Below are 21196 nucleotides of genomic sequence, written 5' to 3'. Positions count from 1 at the left end.
GGGTGTGGCCGTCTGGAGCTGGTTGGTCAGAGGGGGGTGGAGGGGATGGGGGGCGGCTGGCGTCCAGTGGGGGCCGGAGTGAAGGGGAACCCGGGTCACGGCCTCGGACGACAGCGCCACCCGCGCCGCGAGCGGGAAGATGGCATCGCTGTTTTGGAAACTTTCTCCACGCTTGCTACCGAGCGAGCGTTGCTAGACACGTGACAGACGTATTCCGAGGGCGTTTCAGGTGAACATCTGTGGAGGGGAAGGAGGCAGGGTGGCGAGCGTGTGGGTCTCCGTAACTCAACAGCAGAAAGAAGCATTTTTGGCCGCAAGCATCTGCACCGCTGAGATTAAACACCGAATTTTTTTTTAAACAAATGGTTTTAGAAACGGCCACTTCCTTTCCAGCGACTTGGCAGCGGCGTCTGCCTGCTTCGTCGCCCCGCTCGCTCCCTCCCCCTCCGCTGTGCAGACACCGCCGCCTGCACGGCCAAATGTCGCGCCGCCGAGAAATCCACCACGCACTCGGCGGGCGTACAAAACGAGACGTTTATTGCGTGGCAAAAAAATATTCAAACAGGTGTGTGTGGGACAGCTCCGCGCGGCTCCGTGTCATCCGAGGAAGCCGACTTTCTCCCTCTTGGTGCCCTGCAACTCCTCGTGCTGCAGGACGGCGTCCAGGGCCTTGTGCAGCGACACGCCCACTCGCTTGCCGGTCTGGACGCGGAGACGGCAGCGACAAATCAAGGGGTGAAACCGTCGCTCGGCCAACAGAATTTAACATCACTCAGCGACGACTCCTGCCTGGAATACAAAAATAACCTGGCGGCAGTGGTACGCAAGCACAAATAACAAACGCTCAATATGTTCGTCAAAAACACTGTGTGCCCTTAAAATAAAAAAAAGGTCACGTTTCGGGAAATGGCACTTCTTCATAGCACAGCGAGCCCACAGCGATGGAGTCAGAAGTGGGCGACTTCACTACACACAGTATCCATCATATCCGCAGTGGGGTGCTCATAAAATTAGAATTACCAGAATGTGTGAACTACGAACGCGGTAGAGGTCGTGGAGCGGTCGGGAGCCGTTCACGATGACGTCTCCACAGACCCTCTCGACTGCTCGAGGAGCAATGCGTCTCAGCGTCTCTGCACGACGTCTTGAGATGCGGTCACAGACGTTACCCAATCCTAACTTGCTGCTGCTGTTGCAACGGTTCAACACCCTAGACACCCTTACAATCGAAATGTTCCATCTTAGGGGATTTTGTAGGTAAAGTATTGCAAGTAATAACCCCCCCGCCGCAAAAGCGTGTAGATGCATTGCCACTATCCAGGGCCACAATTCAAGAATCGCCTCGTCTGTGTTCCCGTTTCTCTCGTGCAATGCGTCCCATCGTCTTCTTGCCAAGCTGGATCGGTGCGTCCTGTCAAGCCGCCCGTTCACCACCACCACCACCACAGGAACTGCCTTCGCTCTCTGGGTGTCTTGGCAATGCGGGAACCATCAAGAGCCACGAGCCGTTCAACTCAACCCCACTGCTCACTAACGGTGGCAATCTCGTGTGTGTGTGTGTGTGTGCGTGTGTGCGTGCGTGGGTGCATGTGTGTGCGTGTGTGCGTGTGTGTGCATGCGTGTGTGCGTGGGTGCATGCGTGTGTGCGTGTGTGTGTGTGTGTGTGCATGTGTGTGTGCGTGGGTGCATGCGTGTGTGCGTGTGTGCATGCGTGTGTGTGCATGCGTGTGTGCGTGGGTGCATGCGTGTGTGCGTGGGTGCATGTGCGTGGGTGCATGTGTGTGTGCGTGGGTGCATGCGTGTGTGCGTGGGTGCATGTGTGTGTGTGCATGCGTGTGTGCGTGGGTGCATGCGTGTGTGCGTGTGTGCATGCGTGTGTGTGCATGCGTGTGTGCGTGGGTGCATGCGTGTGTGCGTGGGTGCATGTGCGTGGGTGCATGCGTGTGTGCGTGGGTGCATGCGTGTGTGTGTGTGTGCATGCGTGTGTGTGCATGCGTGCGTGCGTGGGTGCATGTGCGTGCGTGCGTGCGTGGGTGCATGCGTGTGTGTGCATGCGTGTGTGTGTGCATGCGTGTGTGCGTGTGCCGCGTGCGAGGGCTGCTATAACTTTCACGCCCACTAGAGGGCCCTACACTCACGAGGCTTGGGCTAACGACAGGAGGCCCACGCAGCCCTCTGCTGCACAGCAACGCTGGAAGGAAGCATTGACTCAGGAAATTGAAATATTCTTGCGCTAAGGATTCACGTGTAAATTCGAGGGGGTTCCATTTGATTGTTTACGATTTACGCAAAGTATCAGCGAATGTGCATTCGATGAGACAAGACGAGACGGGCGAGATGCACAATAGAAATGAGAAAGAACATCAGTTACGGACAACGCAGGTGAGACAAACGAGACGCTACAAATGACAGATGACACAAACGAGACGGACCATTCCATACTGTTTAGGCCAACAGATCCAACAAAACTGTAAACAACGAAATGGAACAAGAATCTGTTAAACACACATTGTCCTGCGGAGGGAGCTAGTAGGAACGTCGGGTTGCTCGGTCAATGGCCAGGGTCAACGGCGGCGTGGTGTATTCCGGAAATATGCCCGACTGTGAGGGTAGGCACAAGCCGGCGTGAGTAGGTTATACGTTGAGTTTTATAAGGGCACCACGGGGTGACCAGCCTCTCCCCACCCAGCCCCTTCCCACCCAGCCCCTTCCCACCCAGCCCCACCCCTCCCACTCCCCTCCCAGCCCCACCCTCCCCACCCAGCCCCTCCCCTCCCATTTTTGGATGCACGACGGACAGAATAATCCCCTGTGGGCTGGTGTAACCAGGAGGTTCCTACCAGTAAAAACTTAACCTTAAATCCACTCACGAACCACAATTTCGGCGATTCATTGAATCGCGATGGCTACGGGGGGGGGGGTGAACTGTGATGAGCCAACCGTGGAGCGACCACCTACAGAGAGAGGCGTTGGTCATGGGAGGTGAAAAGGTGTGGGAAGGGGGCGGCACCTCGATCATGTGACACACGCTGTCGGGGTGGAGGCTGCCGGGCCCGGCCTTGCGCAGGCCAGTGATTGCGCCCGCTGCCGTCACGGACACCAAGAGGCTGGCGCGGCAGCAACAGCTCTCCTCCAGCGACGCGTCCACCACGTGCCGCTCCCCGATCTGGAGGGCACGGGCAGCGAACCGCAGCACAGGTGAGTGGCGAGGCCTGGTGCGGCGGGTCGGGGCGAGTCGTGCGCACGGGGAAACGAGCGAGCGAGTGAACCCCGTGGCGGCGTGTCCGTTCTTTAGAAAAATAACGCTGATCGACGTGCCCCGGTTGTACGGATCTAAGTGTTGGGCCACTGGGCAGGTTTTCAGTATTTCTGCTCAAGTTTTCGCCAGGTGCTACCGTGGGCATCGTCACCCACGACTGATCCCTCAACTGGCTACTCATCCAACCCGACTAGTTTTAAGATCTTCCATACACTCACCCCTGCCTACCTCTCCCCTCATCTCACTCTACATCCCCTCGAAGCGTTCTCTCCACTCCAGCAAGCCAACACCTTCTGTCGAAGTCCTCAGCCTTCACTCGGTGGGAGGTCGCTCATTTCTCCTCAGCTGCCCCCATTATCTAGAACTACCTTCCCCCAGCCATCCGTGCTGTCGAATCCCTGCCCCCGTTCATCTCTCCTCTATAAATTAAACACGCTCGCTGTTTCTGTCCCGCTGCTGGAGATGCGGTCCCAGTCGGAGCGCCGCTGGGTACATCCACGTCGTGCCGCTGTTGTGGTTGTGGCGGCCACATCGCCGCCGCTCACCTTGCTGAGCGTGACAATGCACGGCACGCGCGCCACCTCCAGGCGCACGCAGTCGTAGGGGTCGTCGGACAGCTCAATTTCCCGCACGCCCTCTTCGTCCTCGCTCACGTGCACCGTCGGGATCCTGCGTGCGACGCCGCCCAACGCGACCATTGCAGCGACGGTCAAACGGCGTGGCGGAACGCGTTCTACGTCGGGGGGGGGGAACCTCTGGCCGGCGGCTTAATGCCACGCGGCCTACGGCCACGCGAGTCCTGCAACCTTGCAAGGTCCCGCAAACAGCGATACTTATCCATCACGATTAGCATCTTGGCTGCACTAATCGGGTACTGTTTATAATTTGCTCGTCGCTCTCATTTCCTTCTCTATCACCGAGAGGGCCTCTGACAGTGACAGAAGTGACCGGGCCGTGTTTGTGAGTTAACGCCGTGGTTAACCGCCAAAAGCGTTTGAAAGTCGGCATCCGGCCCTCCGCAAGGGAAGGTTCCGCACTCGACGAGGGGCGCTCGTGCCGCAGAGCTGGTGAGGCGACGCTCGCGAGCCGTCGCGCCGGAGCCACGCCGGCCGCGGTGAACGTCAATGCGAAGGCCGAGCGTCGCCGCTACCTGGTGTTGAAGAGCGCGGCCTTGACGGCGATGGAGGCGGCGTCGAACACGTTTCCCCCGTACTCCAGCAGCTGACCGGGAGATAACAAACAATTGACGACAAGGCCAGACACGCCCTGTACCGCGCCTCCAAAATAGTCGCCGCTCGGTGTAACGACAAACGCACGCGCTGCTCAATGCCGACTCAACCGACCGTCGCTCGCTGCATGCTTGCCGACCCAGCACAAATGCTTTGGCTGCCGACCTTTCAATCCTTTGACTGTACGCCGAGTTTCAAATCCGATTAAACGTGGGCAAACGTTGACGCGAATGTTGTCTTACCAGCACGTCCACGTAGAGCACCCAGCACTGCTGGCGCGGGAGGATGCAGAGCGAGCGCAGGTCGAGACAGCCGGCGTGCGCGAAGGAGCGCTGCAGCGCGCTCGAGATCTCCAGGCTCAGCTCCTCGCCGCCCCGGCCCTCAAACTCCGGGGTGGCGTTGGCGGAGCTGGTGGTGCAGTAAAACACGGTGCCAAGCGTTCATTTGTTTTGATAGAGCGCCCTTCACGCTGGGGAGTCTTTAAGTGCTTTGCACGTGATATGAGACTTGCATATTATCTAAGATATTGAATGGGTACCCCCAGTTGCTGAGCTGTCCCTGTGCAGCACAAGACAGCTCAGCAACTGGTCATTTATCTGCCGGTCGTGGGCAATGATTGACGTTTGCAAATCCCAATTGAGTCATTTGGAGCGCTGCATAATCCCGACGATCTCTTTCACGATATCAGCAGCAGCAGCAGCAGCTGTGCTTCATACTCGGCTGGATGAAGACCTCCCCAGGCCACGGCTTTGTTGTACGGTGGAAGAGAGGTGTAAGAAAGCGCGTCATTAGCAGGAGCTGCTGGTGGCGCGCTTCCTTACGCCTCCGGCGGCCTCTCCTCTCACCAGTCGACGAAGAACTCCAGGAATCCCTCGTCAGGGCAGTCCGGACGCGGCGAGCCCAGCTCGGCCTTCACTCCCACCAATACGTCCGTCTGACCCTGCGGAGTAAAGATCAAGATGTCCTCGTGGCCCAAGGCGTCGATGCTACGGCATCACCAACGCGGTTTACCCTCCGCCAGATCCCACAGCTACTGCACAGCAACCACGTGACCTCAAAGATCTGCGTCTTCCCCTTGGTCGTCGGATTCGTGGAGACCACTCCAATGCCCGTCTCACCCATCCGACACACACTTAGAACAGCCGTGTGCGCCTAAATGTACCTACAACACTGCCATGTTCTCTCCATGACTCGTCAGCACTGTCTTAACCACGCAGTGTAAAGGGACACATTCACACCTTTATGAAACTGTCCACTCTGGCTATGGTCTAGGAGGCGCGTGTGGATGCTGTATCTCAGTCACCACCCCCACCAGTGAGAGGCAATGGACTGACCCACAGTGGCGTAGCGTTGTTGGCATGGGCCCTCGTGTAAGGCATTAAATGGGGACCCACCGCTGTCTGATTCTCATCTCCCCTCTCAAAACCCTGGCACCTCGACCCCTCTGGGCCAGGTGCAGATGCCGTGTCTGCACACTCAATGGCTATGCCACTGTTACACTTCGGTGTTTGCAATTTAAATCACAAATAATGTTTACATTTAGTTTCGACCTTGTGGTTTGCATTGCTTTAGTTTTTGTCGTCTCATTTGTACAACAGTGTTGGGTTGGTGCTGGCCACGCCACCCCCTCGTGTGCCACAACAGGTGCTGTACGCTCACGGCACTTGCCCCAGCAGCCTGGTCAAGACCGCGCGGGGAAGGCGTCAGGACCCACGCATTGGGTCACACGCATGGACGCTGCGTGCTGAACTTCATTCGCACCGTACGTAGCCAACCGCGCTCATCGGAGGCCGCGCTCACCAGGCGGAGGCGCGCGGAGCCGCTCGTGTTGGACACCACCTCGGTCTCCAGCTCCACCACCCGGAAGTCCTCGCATCCTCTCCCGTCCCCGCGGACTCCGTCCTGAGACGGCCGCACGGAACCGCGAGCAGAGAGGAGAATTGGAGCGTTGCACGCCGATGATGCTCCCTCACCATCATCACCATCATCACCATCATCACCATCAGCCATGATCTAGCCACTGCTGGATAAAGGCCACCCCATTCTGTCGCCATCTCTCCTGCTCCTACAAATAATCCGTTCGACGCCAATGTTCACTTTACAATCATTCATCAATCCATTGCTGGATGGAGGTCTCCCCACTCTGTCACTTGTCGGGGGTTGTTTGACCATACGTCACCACGCTGGTCAGTGCGGATTGGTGAAGTGGATGGGGCCAGCACGATATCACTCGCCGATGCCGTTAGCCGCGACTGGACATCGACATCTACCGGGCATCTGCAAGGCGGGTGGACGTCTGTGAAAAAGAGCTTCATAGCTCATCGCATTCTTCCAATCTAAATAATTATTCTGATCAAGTGAGAACCCATTGCTGTACTGTACTACGCCCTCCCCTCGGTCACCACCAAGCTGCACTGACCAGCGTGGTGAAGTATGGTCAGACTAGTCGAGTGTTCATAACAGGCGGTGGAGGCGATGCGAGGGAGGGGAGCTGCACTCGCCTGCACGCCGTGCACGACGAAGGCCTTCTCCGCCTCGCTCAGCAGCAGCAGCAGGGCCGCCATGTCTACCTCTACCTCCTCCTCCTCTACCTCCTCCTCTACCTCCTCCTCTACCTCCTCCTCTACCTCCTCCTCTACCTCCTCCTCTACCTCCTCCTCTACCTCCTCCTCTACCTCCTCCTCTACCTCCTCCTCTACCTCCTCCTCTACCTCCTCCTCTACCTCCTCCTCTACCTCCTCCTCTACCTCCTCCTCTACCTCCTCCTCTACCTCCTCCTCTACCTCCTCCTCTACCTCCTCCTCTACCTCCTCCTCTACCTCCTCCTCTACCTCCTCCTCTACCTCCTCCTCTACCTCCTCCTCTACCTCCTCCTCTACCTCCTCCTCTACCTCCTCCTCTACCTCCTCCTCTACCTCCTCCTCTACCTCCTCCTCTACCTCCTCCTCTACCTCCTCCTCTACCTCCTCCTCTCGTCTCCCCCTGGCGCCAGCTCCACGTGCTCTGCGTCCCCCGACCCCGTCACGGCGTCGCGTACTCGTGACGTCATCGTGACGTCCCAGGCTCCTCCCCCCCGGCGTCATCGCCGCCGCCGCCTCTCTCGGAAGCAGCGCGGCCTCGAGCGCTCTCCTCGCAGCGGAAGCCGCTCCTCCTGCTGCTGCTGCTGCTGCTGCGGTGGTGGTGCTGTGGTGGTGCTGTGGTGGTGCTGTGGTGGTGCTGTGGTGGTGCTGTGGTGGTGGTGCTGTGGTGGTGGTGCTGTGGTGGTGGTGGTGCTGTGGTGGTGGTGGTGCTGTGGTGGTGGTGGTGCTGTGGTGGTGGTGGTGCTGTGGTGGTGGTGGTGCTGTGGTGGTGGTGGTGCTGTGGTGGTGGTGGTGCTGTGGTGGTGGTGGTTCTGTGGTGGTGCTGTGGTGGTGGTGGTGCTGTGGTGGTGGTGGTGCTGTGGTGGTGGTGGTGCTGCTGTGGTGGTGCTTTGGTGGTGGTGGTGCTGTGGTGGTTGTGGTGCTTTGGTGGTGGTGTGGTTGTGGTGGTTGTGGTGGTGGTTGATGCGTGAGGAGTTTCGTTCGTCCGTGCTCACTGCAGAGTCCGGCGACTGGGCCCCGACTCCTCGTCGTGGACACCTAGCCTGGTACAAACACACCCTGCCCTGTCATCACACCCTGCCCTCACTCCCTGCCCTCACTCCCTGCCCCCACACCCTGCCCTCACACCCTGCCCTGACTCCCTGCCCTCACTCCCTGCCCCCACACCCTGCCCTGACTCCCTGCCCTCACTCCCTGCCCCCACACCCTACCCTCACACCCTGCCCTCACACCCTGCCCTCACTCCCTGCCCTCACTTTCTGCCCTCACTCCCTGCCCTCACTCCCTGCCCTCACTCCCTGCCCTCACACCCCGCCCTGACACCCTGCCCTCACTTTCTGCCCTCACTCCCTGCCCCACACCCTGCCCTCACTCCCTGCCCTCACTCCCTGCCCCCACACCCTGCCCCCACACCCTGCCCTCACTCCCTGCCCTCCCTCCTTCCCTGCCCTCACTCCCTGCCCTCACTCCCTGCCCTCACACCCTGCCCCCAAACCCTGCCCTCACACCCTGCCCTCACTCCCTGCCCTCACACCCTGCCCTGACTCCCTGCCCTCACTCCCTGCCCTCACTCCCTGCCCTGACACCCTGCCCACACACCCTGCCCTGACACCCTGCCCTGACTCCCTGCAATGACTCCCTGCCCTCACTCCCTGCCCTCACTCCCTGCCCTCACACCCTGCCCTCACACCCTGCCCTCACACCCTGCCCTGACTCCCTGCCCTGACTCCCTGCCCCCACACCCTACCCTCACACCCTGCCCTCACACCCTGCCCTGACACCCTGCCCTCACACCCTGCCCCCACACCCTGCCCTCACTCCCTGCCCTCACTCCCTGCCCTCACTCCCTGCCCTCACTTTCTGCCCTCACTCCCTGCCCTCACTCCCTGCCCTCACTCCCTGCCCTCACTCCCTGCCCCCACACCCTGCCCCCACACCCTGCCCTGACTCCCTGCCCTCACACCCTGCCCCCACACCCTGCCCTGACACCCTGCCCTCACTTTCTGCCCTCACTTTCTGCCCTCACTCCCTGCCCTCACTCCCTGCCCTCACTCCCTGCCCCCACACCCTGCCCTCACACCCTGCCCCCACACCCTGCCCTCACACCCTGCCCTCACTCCCTGCCCTCACTCCCTGCCCTCACACCCCGCCCTGACACCCTGCCCTCACTTTCTGCCCTCACTCCCTGCCCCACACCCTGCCCTCACTCCCTGCCCTCACTCCCTGCCCCCACACCCTGCCCCCACACCCTGCCCTCACTCCCTGCCCTCCCTCCTTCCCTGCCCTCACTCCCTGCCCTCACTCCCTGCCCTCACACCCTGCCCCCAAACCCTGCCCTCACACCCTGCCCTCACTCCCTGCCCTCACACCCTGCCCTGACTCCCTGCCCTCACTCCATGCCCTCACTCCCTGCCCTCACTCCCTGCCCTGACACCCTGCCCACACACCCTGCCCTGACACCCTGCCCTGACTCCCTGCAATGACTCCCTGCCCTCACTCCCTGCCCTCACTCCCTGCCCTCACACCCTGCCCTCACACCCTGCCCTCACACCCTGCCCTGACTCCCTGCCCTGACTCCCTGCCCTGACTCCCTGCCCTCACACCCTGCCCTCACACTCTGCCCTGACTCCCTGCCCTCACTCCCTGCCCTCACTCCCTGCCCTGACACCCTGCCCACACACCCTGCCCTGACACCCTGCCCTGACTCCCTGCCCTGACTCCCTGCCCTGACTCCCTGCCCTCACACCCTGCCCTGACTCCCTGCCCACACACCCTGCCCTGACTCCCTGCCCTGACACCCTGCGCTCACACCCTGCCCTCACTCCCTGCCCTCACTCCCTGCCCTGACTCCCTGCCCTCACACCCTGCCCTCACACCCTGCCCTGACACCCTGCCCTGACTCTCTGCCCCCACACCCTGCCCTCACGCCCTGCCCTCACACCCTGCCCTCACTCCTTGCCCTCACACCCTGCCCTGACTCCCTGCCCCCACACCCTGCCCTGACTCCCTGCCCTCACACCCTGCCCTCACTCCCTGCCCTCACTCCCTGCCCTCACACCCTGCCCTCACTCCCTGCCCTCACTCCCTGCCCTCACACCCTGCCCTGCCCTCACACCCTGCCCTGACTCCCTGCCCTGACACCCTGCCCTGACACCCTGCCCTCACTCCCTGCCCTCACTCCCTGCCCTGACTCCCTGCCCTGTGTGTGCCACAGCCCGGTCCTGGCTCGCGCGGGCCTCAGCCCACACGCCACGGGGCTCGGGCTCCATCGGCCTCCTCCTCCACCACCCCGGGTGAGTGGGCCGCTTGGTGCTGGTCGTTCTGGTTGTGGTGAATGTGTGGTGGTAGTGGTCGTTGTAAATGTGATGATGGTTGTTGTTATGATTGCGGTACTGATGGGTGCTGGCGGTAGTGGTGGCTGTGGTGGTGATGCTAATGGTGATTGTGGTAGTGGTGCTGGTGATGAGTGTGGTACTGATGGTGCTGGGGGTAATGGTTGAGGTGGTGGTCGTGGTGATTGAGTGTTTCTGGTGGTGATGATTGTGCTGGTGGTGGTAGCGGTGGTTGTGGTGATGATTGTGCTGGTGGTGGTAGCGGTGGTTGTGGTGATGATTGTGCTGGTGGTGTATGCTGTGAACTACGGTTCTAATAGGTTGACATACAATGCCCAATTAAGAAGTCTTCTCAGGGTTACACTCACGTTTATCCGCTTCTTTAAAGCGGATGAAATGTTCATCCGAAATCAGAGGCTCCATCTCATTTGACTCTCATCATCATCATCCACATCCATGAGCAATCCACTGCTGAATGAAGGCCTCCCCACATTGTTTCCATCCGTCACGGGTCTGAGATGCACGAATCCATCAAACGCCTGCACACGAGGAGCTAATGACATGGCTCCATCTTCCTCGTCAACGTCCTGTCGGCCACATTCCATTCCTTGGCTGCCACTCTGTCACTATTCTAGACCATAGGTGTCCCTTCAAGCGACGTGTCCTGCCCAACCGATCTACATTTATTCCCAGTTTGAAGGATACCAGTAACTGTACACGCGTACCTTTATTAACGTGATTTCAGCCAGGATCAAAATTGTCACCTTTATTTATCCTGGAAGAAACCGATGAGCTATGAAGTACTTTTTTTTTACTTATTTCCAGTAGGGGTGGGTCAGCGAGTTACATACACAAACAATACACAAAACGATATGAGTGCCAGATGGAGAAAAACAAGTCGCAAGAATAAATAATTATAAATTAAGTATTGAAGTATAATTGCACAAGTACATACATTTCTGCCCCTCCCAAATCAGAGAATCCCCTTGCAGCGCCCACGTCAGACACAGAGCTGCCGTGAGGCTCTGCGATGACCCATTGCCCTGGGGGAATGAAGAGGGACGCGCTGAGGCTGTGTGGAATAAGACGATGAGCTGAACTCTAGAGCCGACGACCACATCTCAGCCCAGCTGCTGGCTGGCGTTCAAAGTCACGTGTAACCGTGAGGTCAGCCGCAGGGCTATCACAAAGGCAGTTTGCTTTACAGATGGATGTAGTCCTGACAGTCAGGAGTGATCTTGCTATGTGTGATCACAATTGTGTGGTTATCGGGTAATATTTAGCATTTTGACCCTGACGATGGTGTACAATGGCCGACTCATTTTGAATGACGTCAGTGGACCTTTAATGTCCACTGTGAAACAGATGGCTCGTGTTATTGTGCTAATACACCTGCAGTAATAACCAGGGCAGCCCGCCGGATTCAAACCACAAACCTCTGCAACAAGCAGGAAACAGGCCAATGTTGGTCTGTGTCACTGTGGCGAGCACGGTGTAATTTTCTGTGTACCTGTGTTGGGTATTGTGGTTGGAACGTTTGGGTTGCAAACCAACCATCCCCCCATAGCTCTCTCACAGTGGCCTTGGCTACGGAGTCACGTGCCACCTACTCTGGTCTACTAGTGACCCGGAAAATATTCATGAGAAATTCAACCACGTGTGAGACTGTGGGTCTCTATGCGAGGCCAGGGCCTTCATTTTAGCTGGACTATAATTCCGCACCCGGCACTCTACATCCAGTATATCGCTCGCTATGGCTGCGGCTACGGGTCACGTGCCACCTACTCGAGCTTTACAGCCACCCTGGTTGCCGGGTACAAGTGTCTTCGACGTTGTTGCCCGCGTAGGTGTCCGTGATGCCCGGCGGTGAGGCGCGGCCGCGATGCTGACGTGGGGCCGGCGGGCCCCGAACCGCGACATCGAGCGGCGCGCCGAGTACCGGGCACCGGAGCGCTGCGCGCAACCCCCGCCCGACATGGGCCGCGCCGGCTGGTTCATCCGCGACTGCTGCGGCATCACGTGCGCCGTCATCACCTGGATGCTCGTCGTGTACGCCGAGTTCGTGGTGACCTTCGTGCTGCTGCTGCCGGCCAGCGTGCCGTACGCGCTGTTCAACGGCACCCTCTTCAACGCCCTCGCCCTGCTCGCCGTAGCCTCGCACTGCAAGGCCATGCTCACTGACCCCGTGAGTCGCTCGCACGGTCACGCTGGCCTGACCCCTCTGGTTTGACCCCTGCCAGTTTAACTCCCCTCCCCCCACAGCGCAATCTCACTGGCCTGACCACCCCTGGCCTGACCCCCCTGGTCTGACCCCCCTGCCTGATCCCTTCGATCTGACCTCTACCAGCCTTACCTTACAAGAGTGGGTACATGTTTTATTTATTAACACGGTTGCTGAGTACAGCCCCAAAAGACCAAGCAGCCAGCAACAAACAGCACCATCAAAGTTGCACGAGGTGAGAGTTTACATACTTTTTAATTGAGTGAGGTTATTATCATTATAAGAACTTGGGAAGAGATGATGATGATGAGAGGAGAGAATTCCAAAGTGAAGCAGTGCGAGGGAAAAAGCAGAAAAATAAGTGAGGTGACCTGCAGTGTGTGGTTTGTGGGAGTGGGTGAGTAGGTGGGTGAGTAGGTGAGTGGGTGAGTGAGTGGGTGGGTGGGTGGATGGATGAGTGGGTGGGTGGATGAGTGGGTGAGTGGGTGGGTGGGTGAGTGGGTGGGTGGATGAGTGGGTGGGTGGGTGAGTGGATGAGTAGGTGAGTGGGTGGGTGAGTGAGTGGGTGGGTGGATGAGTGGGTGAGTGAGTGGGTGAGTAAGTTGTTGTGACCTACAGTGTGGTGGTTGAACACAGTTGATGAGATGGAAGAGTCTGGTAGAACGAGTCTCGAACTTGGGTGGAGGAATGAATGAGTGAAGTTCACAGTGACCATGGTAGTAGCAGCGATTGAAGAGTGGTAAGGAGACGGCTGACCACCGCTGAGCGAGCGTCTCGTTCAGTGGGACGGATCCAACTGAATTGTGGGCCAGCAGGCGCTCTCAGCCTTTCCTGACTGATGATAGTAAAATCACGGTACAATCTTTTATATGTTTTCCCAATTTTTACCAAATTGTCATATTGCTGTCATGTCACGAGACATAAGTACCCGGAAGTAGATATGACAGAGCTACCTCTGAGATTCCTTCGTCAAGTGACACGCTGGTCCGCATGCAGTAGAGGGCAACACTGTCTCTGCCTTTTGTGAGTAATGTTCATCACATTGCAGGCAAACCATACTTTCAATTCTTAGAGCTTTAAATGATCAAAAATAAGTGAATAACCAAATTTGTTGTAATAGTTGTTTTGGTGCAGTTATTGGATATGACCTGGATTTGAACCTAGATTTTAACCCAGGGACCCGGCGGTCCGAGCTCCGCACTGACCTCTGAGCCACCAAGCCACCTAATTGAGTCTGCTATCTTTGAACAGGGAGGAGTTGCCTCATACATCTGCTGATAGCCAGGCAACGTCAACAGCAAGCCAGGAATGTGGCCGTTTCCCCGCTGACTCAGAGCCGTTACTGGCGACAAGTGGCATTATTGACTTACCTTGTGGGCAACATTTTAACGTTTCCCAAAGCGCCACGGTCTCGCAACGCATCAATCCGTCTAGTTTATACACATAGGATAATGTTATTGCTCCATCTCTGCGGTAGACGTATTCTGGGGTGTGTTATGTTGCTTGACTGCTGGCCATCGTCCCTCCGAGCAACACATCCCTCCAAAACCTGCAAAATGTTCTTAACAGAACCTTTAGCCCCTTGACGTGCGTACATATATAGTTCACAAAGATCACTGCGAACAATAACATATAATCTAGAAGTCAGGCAACTACATGAGCAACACAACGATCAATAGGACCCCTTGTGGAATGCTTTTCAATCGAGGCTAAATCATTAACGGCCGTCCCAGGGTCTGTCTAAAGGAGGGTGACGATAACGCTCGTAAAGATGAGTCAATGTAGATGAAATTTTATTTTAAAGTTGTGCTGCGTTGCCACGCTGTCGAAACCGGCCGAGTGAATCAAATGGTTGCCCACAGCTCGGTAGTTATGTCCACATTTCTGATCCATACATCGTAGCAGGCGGTACAAGTTCATAAAAAAATAATTACTTCCGAGAACAAACGCACTTTGCACAGAGTTACAGACGCCAAACATATGCATGCTTTTTCTTGTTTTTTACACTGCCGTGCATTGCTGCTTAGGCCATGGATTTCAACACTCATGATGTTCAACGGTGTCCCGTGTTGGGAACGCGTGCGCGCGTGTGTGTATGTGGGGGCTTTGCGGAAGTGGCAGCACAGTGGCTAGCGCGCTGTTGCTACGAACCCGGTGATCAGAGTTGGATTCTCTCCCATGGCCAATGCCAGTGACGATTATCGGAATCGATCTTGGGCCTCCCCTAAGACGACTCAGCCTCAAATGAGTACCTGGTGTGATGTGTAAACATCGCCACTGGAGAAACAAAGCCAGACGGGCGTGGTGTTGACCACCCATCCTCTCGTGCGCCGTGCCGGCTTTCACAGGTGCTCGCTAACAGCACTTGCCCCAACAGTCTGTTAAGGCTGTACGGGAGATCTTTGTCTTGGTTTTTAGGCTTTGCGGAAGTGGTGGCGCAGTGGTCAGTGTGCAGTGCTACGAACCTGACGACTCGAGCACAATTCTTGCTCGCTAACAATAACAGTGGCGGATATTTGAACCAGTCAAATCAGCCTGGTGCAGCGTCTAACCAGCAGCACTGGGGGAGACAAAAGCATCCGGGTGTTGTGCTGGCCACCCACCCACCCCCTCGTATGCCATGCAAGCCTTCAAAGCTACACGGGGATCTTTGTCTCTTTGTCTGTGGGCTTTGCGGCAATTCCCACGCGACGAGTTTTGCGTCACGACGTGGCGCCGCTCATCGGTGTCCCCGTGCTTTGACGTCCGCGTCGCAGGGCGCTGTTCCCAAGGGCAACGCAACGAAGGAGTACATCGAGAGCCTGCAGCTTCAGCCCGGCCAGGTGGTCTACAAGTGCCCCAAGTGCTGCAGCATCAAGCCGGACCGGGCCCACCACTGCAGGTGACCACCACTCCCACGAGGAGCTCGTATCGCCGCCCCACGCACCTTCCACTATTTGCGCCACGTGGGGACGGCTGCCGCCGCGGGTCCCCTGGGATAGGCTGCAGCGGGGCATCGGCATGGTCGAGATGAGATGCGATGCAAGGCACTTCGTTGCGTCGCTGGGGCATTTAAGCTCTTGCAGAGCTCATTTACCTAAGTTTATGCTCATCTCAAATCTTCAGCAGGGGCATGTCTATTCAAAGGACAACCACTGTTGTCTTCCGCACTGATTTTATCGGCCCCGTAGGAAGGATGGGCTGAGTCAACCTGCAGATTGCTCAATTAGGATTATGCAGCAGCAACACCGCCCCCGATTGTACTGCAGACCGTGTCCGTGAAGCGGAGCAGTGGCTTCCTCCGTGATAGCCTTGCGCGACAAGAACGACAGTAACGATACAAAATGTACTCACGATTGTGATGATGGTTATCTGATCCGGGCAGCGTGTGCAAGAGGTGCATCAGGAAGATGGACCACCACTGTCCCTGGGTGAATAACTGTGTCGGTGAAAGCAACCAGAAGTACTTTGTACTCTTCACAGTAAGTATCCTCTGCGTGTGACGTGGCGTGCAGGGTGACCACCACGTGTAGTGGCAGGGCAGCGCAGCGGTAACACGTGTGCCTCGCAGAAAGAAGGGGTGTGAGTTTGAATCCTGACTGGGGTTTCTTTCTGTGTGGTTTCCCCCCATAGCTAAAACAACGTAGATTGTAACTGGTAGTTGCCAAGAACTGCAATGCTGAAAATTTACCTTCAAAGTTACTCAATTGGGATTATCCTTGGAAACGTCACCTTCTTCTGCGGAAACTTGGCAGGACCGTCATGATAAACAAGCAGACAATGCGTCTCCCTCACCTTTCCGTTTTTCTGGTTAAAAAATAAAAGTTGTTGTGTACATTCCATGGCCCTGAACAACCACCTAGTGTTAGACCAGATAATTGCTGGTCTAACACCACATGTGGTTAATGCAGACATGATTCCTTGCAAAAGGTTTTTGTTTTATGTTTGAACATCTTAACACCTGTTTTATTGTCAGAAAGGGTAAACCCTATTATTATACTTTGATACTGGATACTGACAAAGAAAGGTCCCATACATAAACAGTGTCTAATCAGCAGAGTCGGGTGCACTTGAATCGCAGCAAAAACAACCAATTCCTCCTAAAAAGAATCCCGAGACTCTGTGAGGCTTCTCTGGGTCAACAATAAGAACAATAATAATAATGAACACGTACTGACGACATCCAGCTACTGTGGTTTCCTCCCATGTGCTGCACGGTCGTGGGATTGGCTAAAAATTGCAATGTCTGATCGTCCTGTTATGACCAATCCCCACTAAAACAGTCTTGCCTTGGTGAGAATGAAAATGTGTATCGGTTTGACTGCCATGTGACGAGCATGACTGTGGCAGGACAGGTGGAGAAGTGCTGCCCCCTACTGTGTAAATCGTGGGTCACTTGACGCGTTCTTAGAGGTAGCTCTGTAGTATGTTTCCATGGGCACGAAGAGCTGCACGGCTCTGCGAGAGTTCCGAGTGGAAACTCGGGGCTCATGACATGTCGCCAGTACCACAAACAGGACACGATGTAATGTTTACAACTTATGAAAAGCAATGAAGCTGCGGCAACGTGAAGGCCGCTCGTCGGCTTGTGTTGCCTCTTGGTGCCAGTGCAATGTTGTGCTCTCGTTCATTCACAGATGTACATCGCGCTCATCTCCGTACACGCACTCCTCATGGTGCTCATCCACTTGGTGTACTGCTCCGGGGAGAACTGGGAGAGTGAGTACTCTCACGTCTATTCGCTTGCCTCTGCTTTCATTTATATTTGGTGGCCTCTTCTCTGATATCTATTTATTTTTTTCTTTTCTGATAAGCATTACTGTTATATACGTGATTGTAATTGGACGTGTAAAAATTTTGTGTTGTAAGAATTGTGTCATTGCACTTCCTGGATTAGTGAGCCCTGCGACCACTAGAGGCGCCGTAGTGCACCACCATAATAATAGTGTCTTGAATCAAATCGTGACCAAAAATGATAACAAATGATCACAAACGAAGTGGGAAGCAAATCTTTATATCTCCACACATAAAACCCCGCCATCGTGCCACGCAACCTGAATTTAATTTGAGCCGGCTCTGTCCGAGTCAGCGACCCAGAAAATCATCCCGTGCCCGGCACACCATGTGCAGTATTACTCTCGCTGTGTCTGTGGCTACTAGTCGCGTTCTGTGTCAAAGCGAGCTCCGGTCCGCCAGCGACCCGAGTGGGGAAAATAATCTCCGCGTGCGTAACCGTTGTGTCGCGAGCAGAGTGCAGCACGTTCTCGCCGTCGTCCTCCGTGATCCTGCTCATCTTGCTGTCCCTCGAGGGCCTCCTCTTCTTCATCTTCACCACCATCATGTGCGGCACGCAGGTCTACTCCATCTGCACCGACGAGACGGTACGCGGGCGGTGCAACCACGTGTCGCGCTGCAGGCCGCGTCTTCCGGGACGTAGCCCGGTAGCTCCAAGGTCGGGGCGCTGAGCCAGCACCGCCAGGAACCCGGGTTCGAATGACAGACAGCTGCAGCAGCAGCAGCTGCAGCCTGTGCAGCAGCAGCAGCTGCAGACGGTGCAGCAGCAGTAGCCTGTGCAGCAGCAGCTGCAGACTGTGCAGCAGCAGCAGCTGCAGACGGTGCAGCAGCAGTAGCCTGTGCAGCAGCAGCAGCTGCAGACTGTGCAGCAGCAGCAGCAGCGCATCTGCAGCCTGTGCAGCAGCAGCAGCGCATCTGCAGCCTGTGCAGCAGCAGCAGCCTGTGCAGCAGCAGCAGCCTGTGCAGTAGCAGCTGTAGCTGCTGCCTGTGATTTGTGATGTGGCTGAGACCACGGACTCGCTGCACTTGAGAATCCAGTTTGACTGCCCAGATCCAAACCAGGGACTTGGTATTGTTGGCTCCGCGCTCTGACACGCCATTGAGCCCCGGGGCATACATCCATTTCATGCATTTAGTTGTATTCTTGCTTTGGCATTCATTTGATTTGCTACCAGTTTGATGTCTGAATTTGTCTTCGATCTGATCCAGGTCTCCCTTGCGAAGCAGACGTGTTTACACATCTAGCTGGTTGTTTCCAACTCCTGAAGAAATAAGGGTTGGATTGTTTTCTGATAATGGGTGCAATTTTCAGTCTGGTGATGGCTGCCCTGCAGGGAATTGACCGTGTATGATTATGATGATGACAGGATTGATCGTGGCTGATGATGATGATGTATCTGTGCTGTGCAGGGGATCGAGCAGCTGAAGAGGGAGGAGCCCCGGTGGGTGAAGCAGTCCAAGTGGATGAACATGAAGTCCGTGTTTGGTCACCCATTCTCCGTCGCGTGGTTCAACCCTTTTGTAGCGCCGGATTACGGAAAAGCGGAGCCGTACCAGTACACGGTGTGACCCGTGCCGGCCCCACCGCCCGCTGCGCGTGTGCCAGTGAGTCGCCGGGCGTTATTCGGGACGTGACCACAGACACTGACGCCCGGTGGAAACCCGGACTTGGCTGGAGTCGGCGTGTAAATTGTACGCACGTGTGTGCGAGCGCACGCGAGATCGTGCCGAATTAATTCTCGCCTTAAAAGTCATTGGGTAAAGAGCATCTCGGTAATGCTTAAGGCAAGGGAGGAATCGAATACAGTGCCAAATATTCGATGGAAGTTCATAACGATTAACCCGTAGGCAGCACCAACAGCAGCAGCAGCAGGATCGCCTCGCTGTGCATGACATTGAGAGGCACCTTCGCCACACGTTGAATGTGTAATGATACTGTGACCATGAGCGACTGTGCTGCTGGTGTTGTGAAGCGACCACTAGCCTTCAATAAATAGTGCCAGGATACCTAGTTCATACGTGTGTGTGCGCGCGCCTGCCCTGCAGTGTCACGGCACAGCGGAAGGATTCCAGATGCCATTCACGACTCGCGTGACACTCTGGGGCACTTTAGATTGCTTCATGCCGAGGGTGAGGTGAGGTGTGCTGTGGGTAACGCGTGTAATTCCAGTTCAGATCGTCACGTTGCTAAGACTGCACACCAATAGGAACATATCCATCGGTGTCATGACCGCGTTTGGGCTGCCGACAGAAATCGCAAACGGTGATGGCGGGTAGGCGCATCTCTCCGGCTGCCTGTGTACATTTTAGTTATTTTCATCTCTCCGTTGTGTTTTCGGCTTGTGCCGCATGCTGCTCAGCACGACATCCCGAAGTTTCTCTAGACGTGCCGAGAGCTTCCTCAGGAAGTGAACGGTCTTGAAGAAACTTCGGGAATCTAGGTGATGTCGTCAAAATCAAAATACAAGTGTAAAGGAACCGGTGGGTCTCGCTGACAGTGGCGGGTTGTCGCTGTTGCTGTGCAGTCTTTGACGCCGCGTGTCTGGGTATCATTGACAGCCCCCGTGCAAGCCTGTGAGCGGGTTATAACTTGGCAAACATTACGAGTGTGTAATATTATGCAAATATTCCAAAGAGTGATTTTTTTTTCTCCAAAAAAAGCTCTTTTAACGAAATGGAAAACCACTACATTGTTTACTATTCTTATATAGTTTTACATCAAAGCTGGAAATACGTAATAGAATGTCATAGCGCTTTCCATTTTAATCAAAGGGGCGGCACTTGGCAGGAATATCATTGGGGCAGTACTTCTCAGACTCCATGATGCCAAGCTGGGCCACGTTCTGTTCAATTTACAAAGGTGGTGATCAAGGCTTAATTTCAGTTGGAGCTGTCCGGGCCAGATCTCTGGAAAATAATGCATGAGAAATTAAGCCGGAGGGAAGGGTGACACGCAAAATAGTAAAATGCAACACTTGTGTATATGTGTGTACGTTAAACTTCTTTCGCACCGTACATAGCCAACCGTGCTAATCGGAGGTGCGGGGGAAGGATAACAGACTAAACACAAAAAGCAGTTCTGAAGAAATTCGTTTTCAATTTAGATTTAAAAGTGCATAGCTCCAGTGGCTTCCTAACATTAGAAGGAAAAGCCTTCCAGATAGCTGCAGAAGCACATCTGGATGTGCACGATGCAGTGACGGGTCTTTGTTCGATGGTTAGCCAAAAGCCGCTGCTGTTCGGATGGCCGGAGTTCGCTTGATGGTTTATGCTCCTTGAGATCAGCAAAGTTGTGTTGCTGGAGGACGCGCATGAGGCTGTGGAGAGAATCCCCGATTCGAGGATAATCTTCTGCGATGGTAGCGGAGGCGATCAATCTTATTTGAAGTAAATAATGAGTCGACATTTTAATGGAAACCTTGGGTGAGAAGCGCTGAACGGTGCGGAGTGCAGTGCTGTAGTTGAGTGAATTAAAGATTTTTTTAAGCTGGGTTTTTTTTTTACGTGAACCATGTTTGATCGCAGCGCGTTGAGGCGGTGTTCACCCCGCCACCTGCACATGCAGCGGAGACCTCCGCATTTACGCGAACGTCGGCAAACGCCGCTCGCTGCAAAGCATCATGGTCCGTGGCGAGATGCTCTGCCACGACACTCGTGTCCGGAGACGCCCCCCCTCCAACCTTCCACCCCCTCAAAGGCTCAGGCCCATTTCTAAATTAAAAAAATATCGGTTACAATATTTAACGGCGGCGGTTTTTCTTCAGCGAAGCGATGGGCGCCGCAGCCGTTCCTTGTCCACGCAG

General features: G+C 55.8%; 2 protein-coding genes across 4 annotated transcripts; one reads left to right on the top strand and one right to left on the bottom strand.

Moving 5' to 3' along the window:
- Nucleotides 1-520: 520 nt before the first annotated feature.
- Nucleotides 521-7586, bottom strand: EXOSC7 (exosome component 7). 3 transcript variants are annotated; one of them, XM_078601775.1, is made up of 8 exons: nt 7452-7586; nt 6289-6390; nt 5334-5428; nt 4731-4896; nt 4410-4480; nt 3805-3928; nt 3011-3166; nt 521-702 (listed from the first exon to the last, which is right to left on the bottom strand). In XM_078601775.1, the coding sequence occupies exons 1-8, from the start codon at nt 7569-7571 to the stop codon at nt 598-600; spliced, it is 939 nt and encodes a 312-aa protein (XP_078457901.1). In that variant the 5' UTR covers nt 7572-7586; the 3' UTR covers nt 521-597. The 3 variants fall into 3 exon arrangements, with proteins under 3 accessions (XP_078457901.1, XP_078457903.1, XP_078457902.1); XM_078601777.1 differs by lacking the exon at nt 7452-7586 and adding an exon at nt 6990-7152; XM_078601776.1 differs by lacking the exon at nt 7452-7586 and having other exon boundaries at nt 6289-6983.
- Nucleotides 7587-7881: 295 nt separating this feature from the next.
- ZDHHC3 (zDHHC palmitoyltransferase 3) lies at nt 7882-20884 on the top strand. The gene is made up of 8 exons (XM_078601778.1): nt 7882-8113; nt 10282-10360; nt 12247-12584; nt 15377-15501; nt 15985-16081; nt 17237-17318; nt 17850-17980; nt 18804-20884. Exons 3-8 carry the CDS (start codon nt 12282-12284, stop codon nt 18960-18962), a joined length of 897 nt encoding a protein of 298 aa, XP_078457904.1. The 5' UTR covers nt 7882-8113; nt 10282-10360; nt 12247-12281; the 3' UTR covers nt 18963-20884.
- Nucleotides 20885-21196: the final 312 nt, after the last annotated feature.

This window comes from Lampetra planeri, chromosome 17, assembly GCF_965212315.1.
Source record: "Lampetra planeri chromosome 17, kcLamPlan1.2.h2, whole genome shotgun sequence".
Classification (NCBI taxonomy): Eukaryota; Metazoa; Chordata; class Hyperoartia; order Petromyzontiformes; family Petromyzontidae; genus Lampetra; species Lampetra planeri.
Note: the sequence above shows the minus strand (reverse complement) of the source record. Positions and strands in the feature narration are given on the sequence as shown.

Bases quoted from the DNA above. Each gene is read 5' to 3' on its own strand.
- EXOSC7 (XM_078601775.1), bottom strand. From the start codon at position 7,571: ATGACGCCGGGGGGGAGGAGCCTGGGACGTCACGATGACGTCACGAGT. The intron at 4,481-4,730 runs GTAAGACAACAT...TCTCCCGGTCAG, and splicing joins TGCTCTACGTGGACGTGCTG to CTGCTGGAGTACGGGGGAAA. The intron at 3,929-4,409 runs GTAGCGGCGACG...CGTCGCACGCAG, and splicing joins GCCGCGCTCTTCAACACCAG to GATCCCGACGGTGCACGTGA.
- ZDHHC3 (XM_078601778.1), top strand. From the start codon at position 12,282: ATGCTGACGTGGGGCCGGCGGGCCCCGAACCGCGACATCGAGCGGCGC. The intron at 12,585-15,376 runs GTGAGTCGCTCG...TCCGCGTCGCAG, and splicing joins AGGCCATGCTCACTGACCCC to GGCGCTGTTCCCAAGGGCAA. The intron at 17,981-18,803 runs GTACGCGGGCGG...TGTGCTGTGCAG, and splicing joins CCATCTGCACCGACGAGACG to GGGATCGAGCAGCTGAAGAG.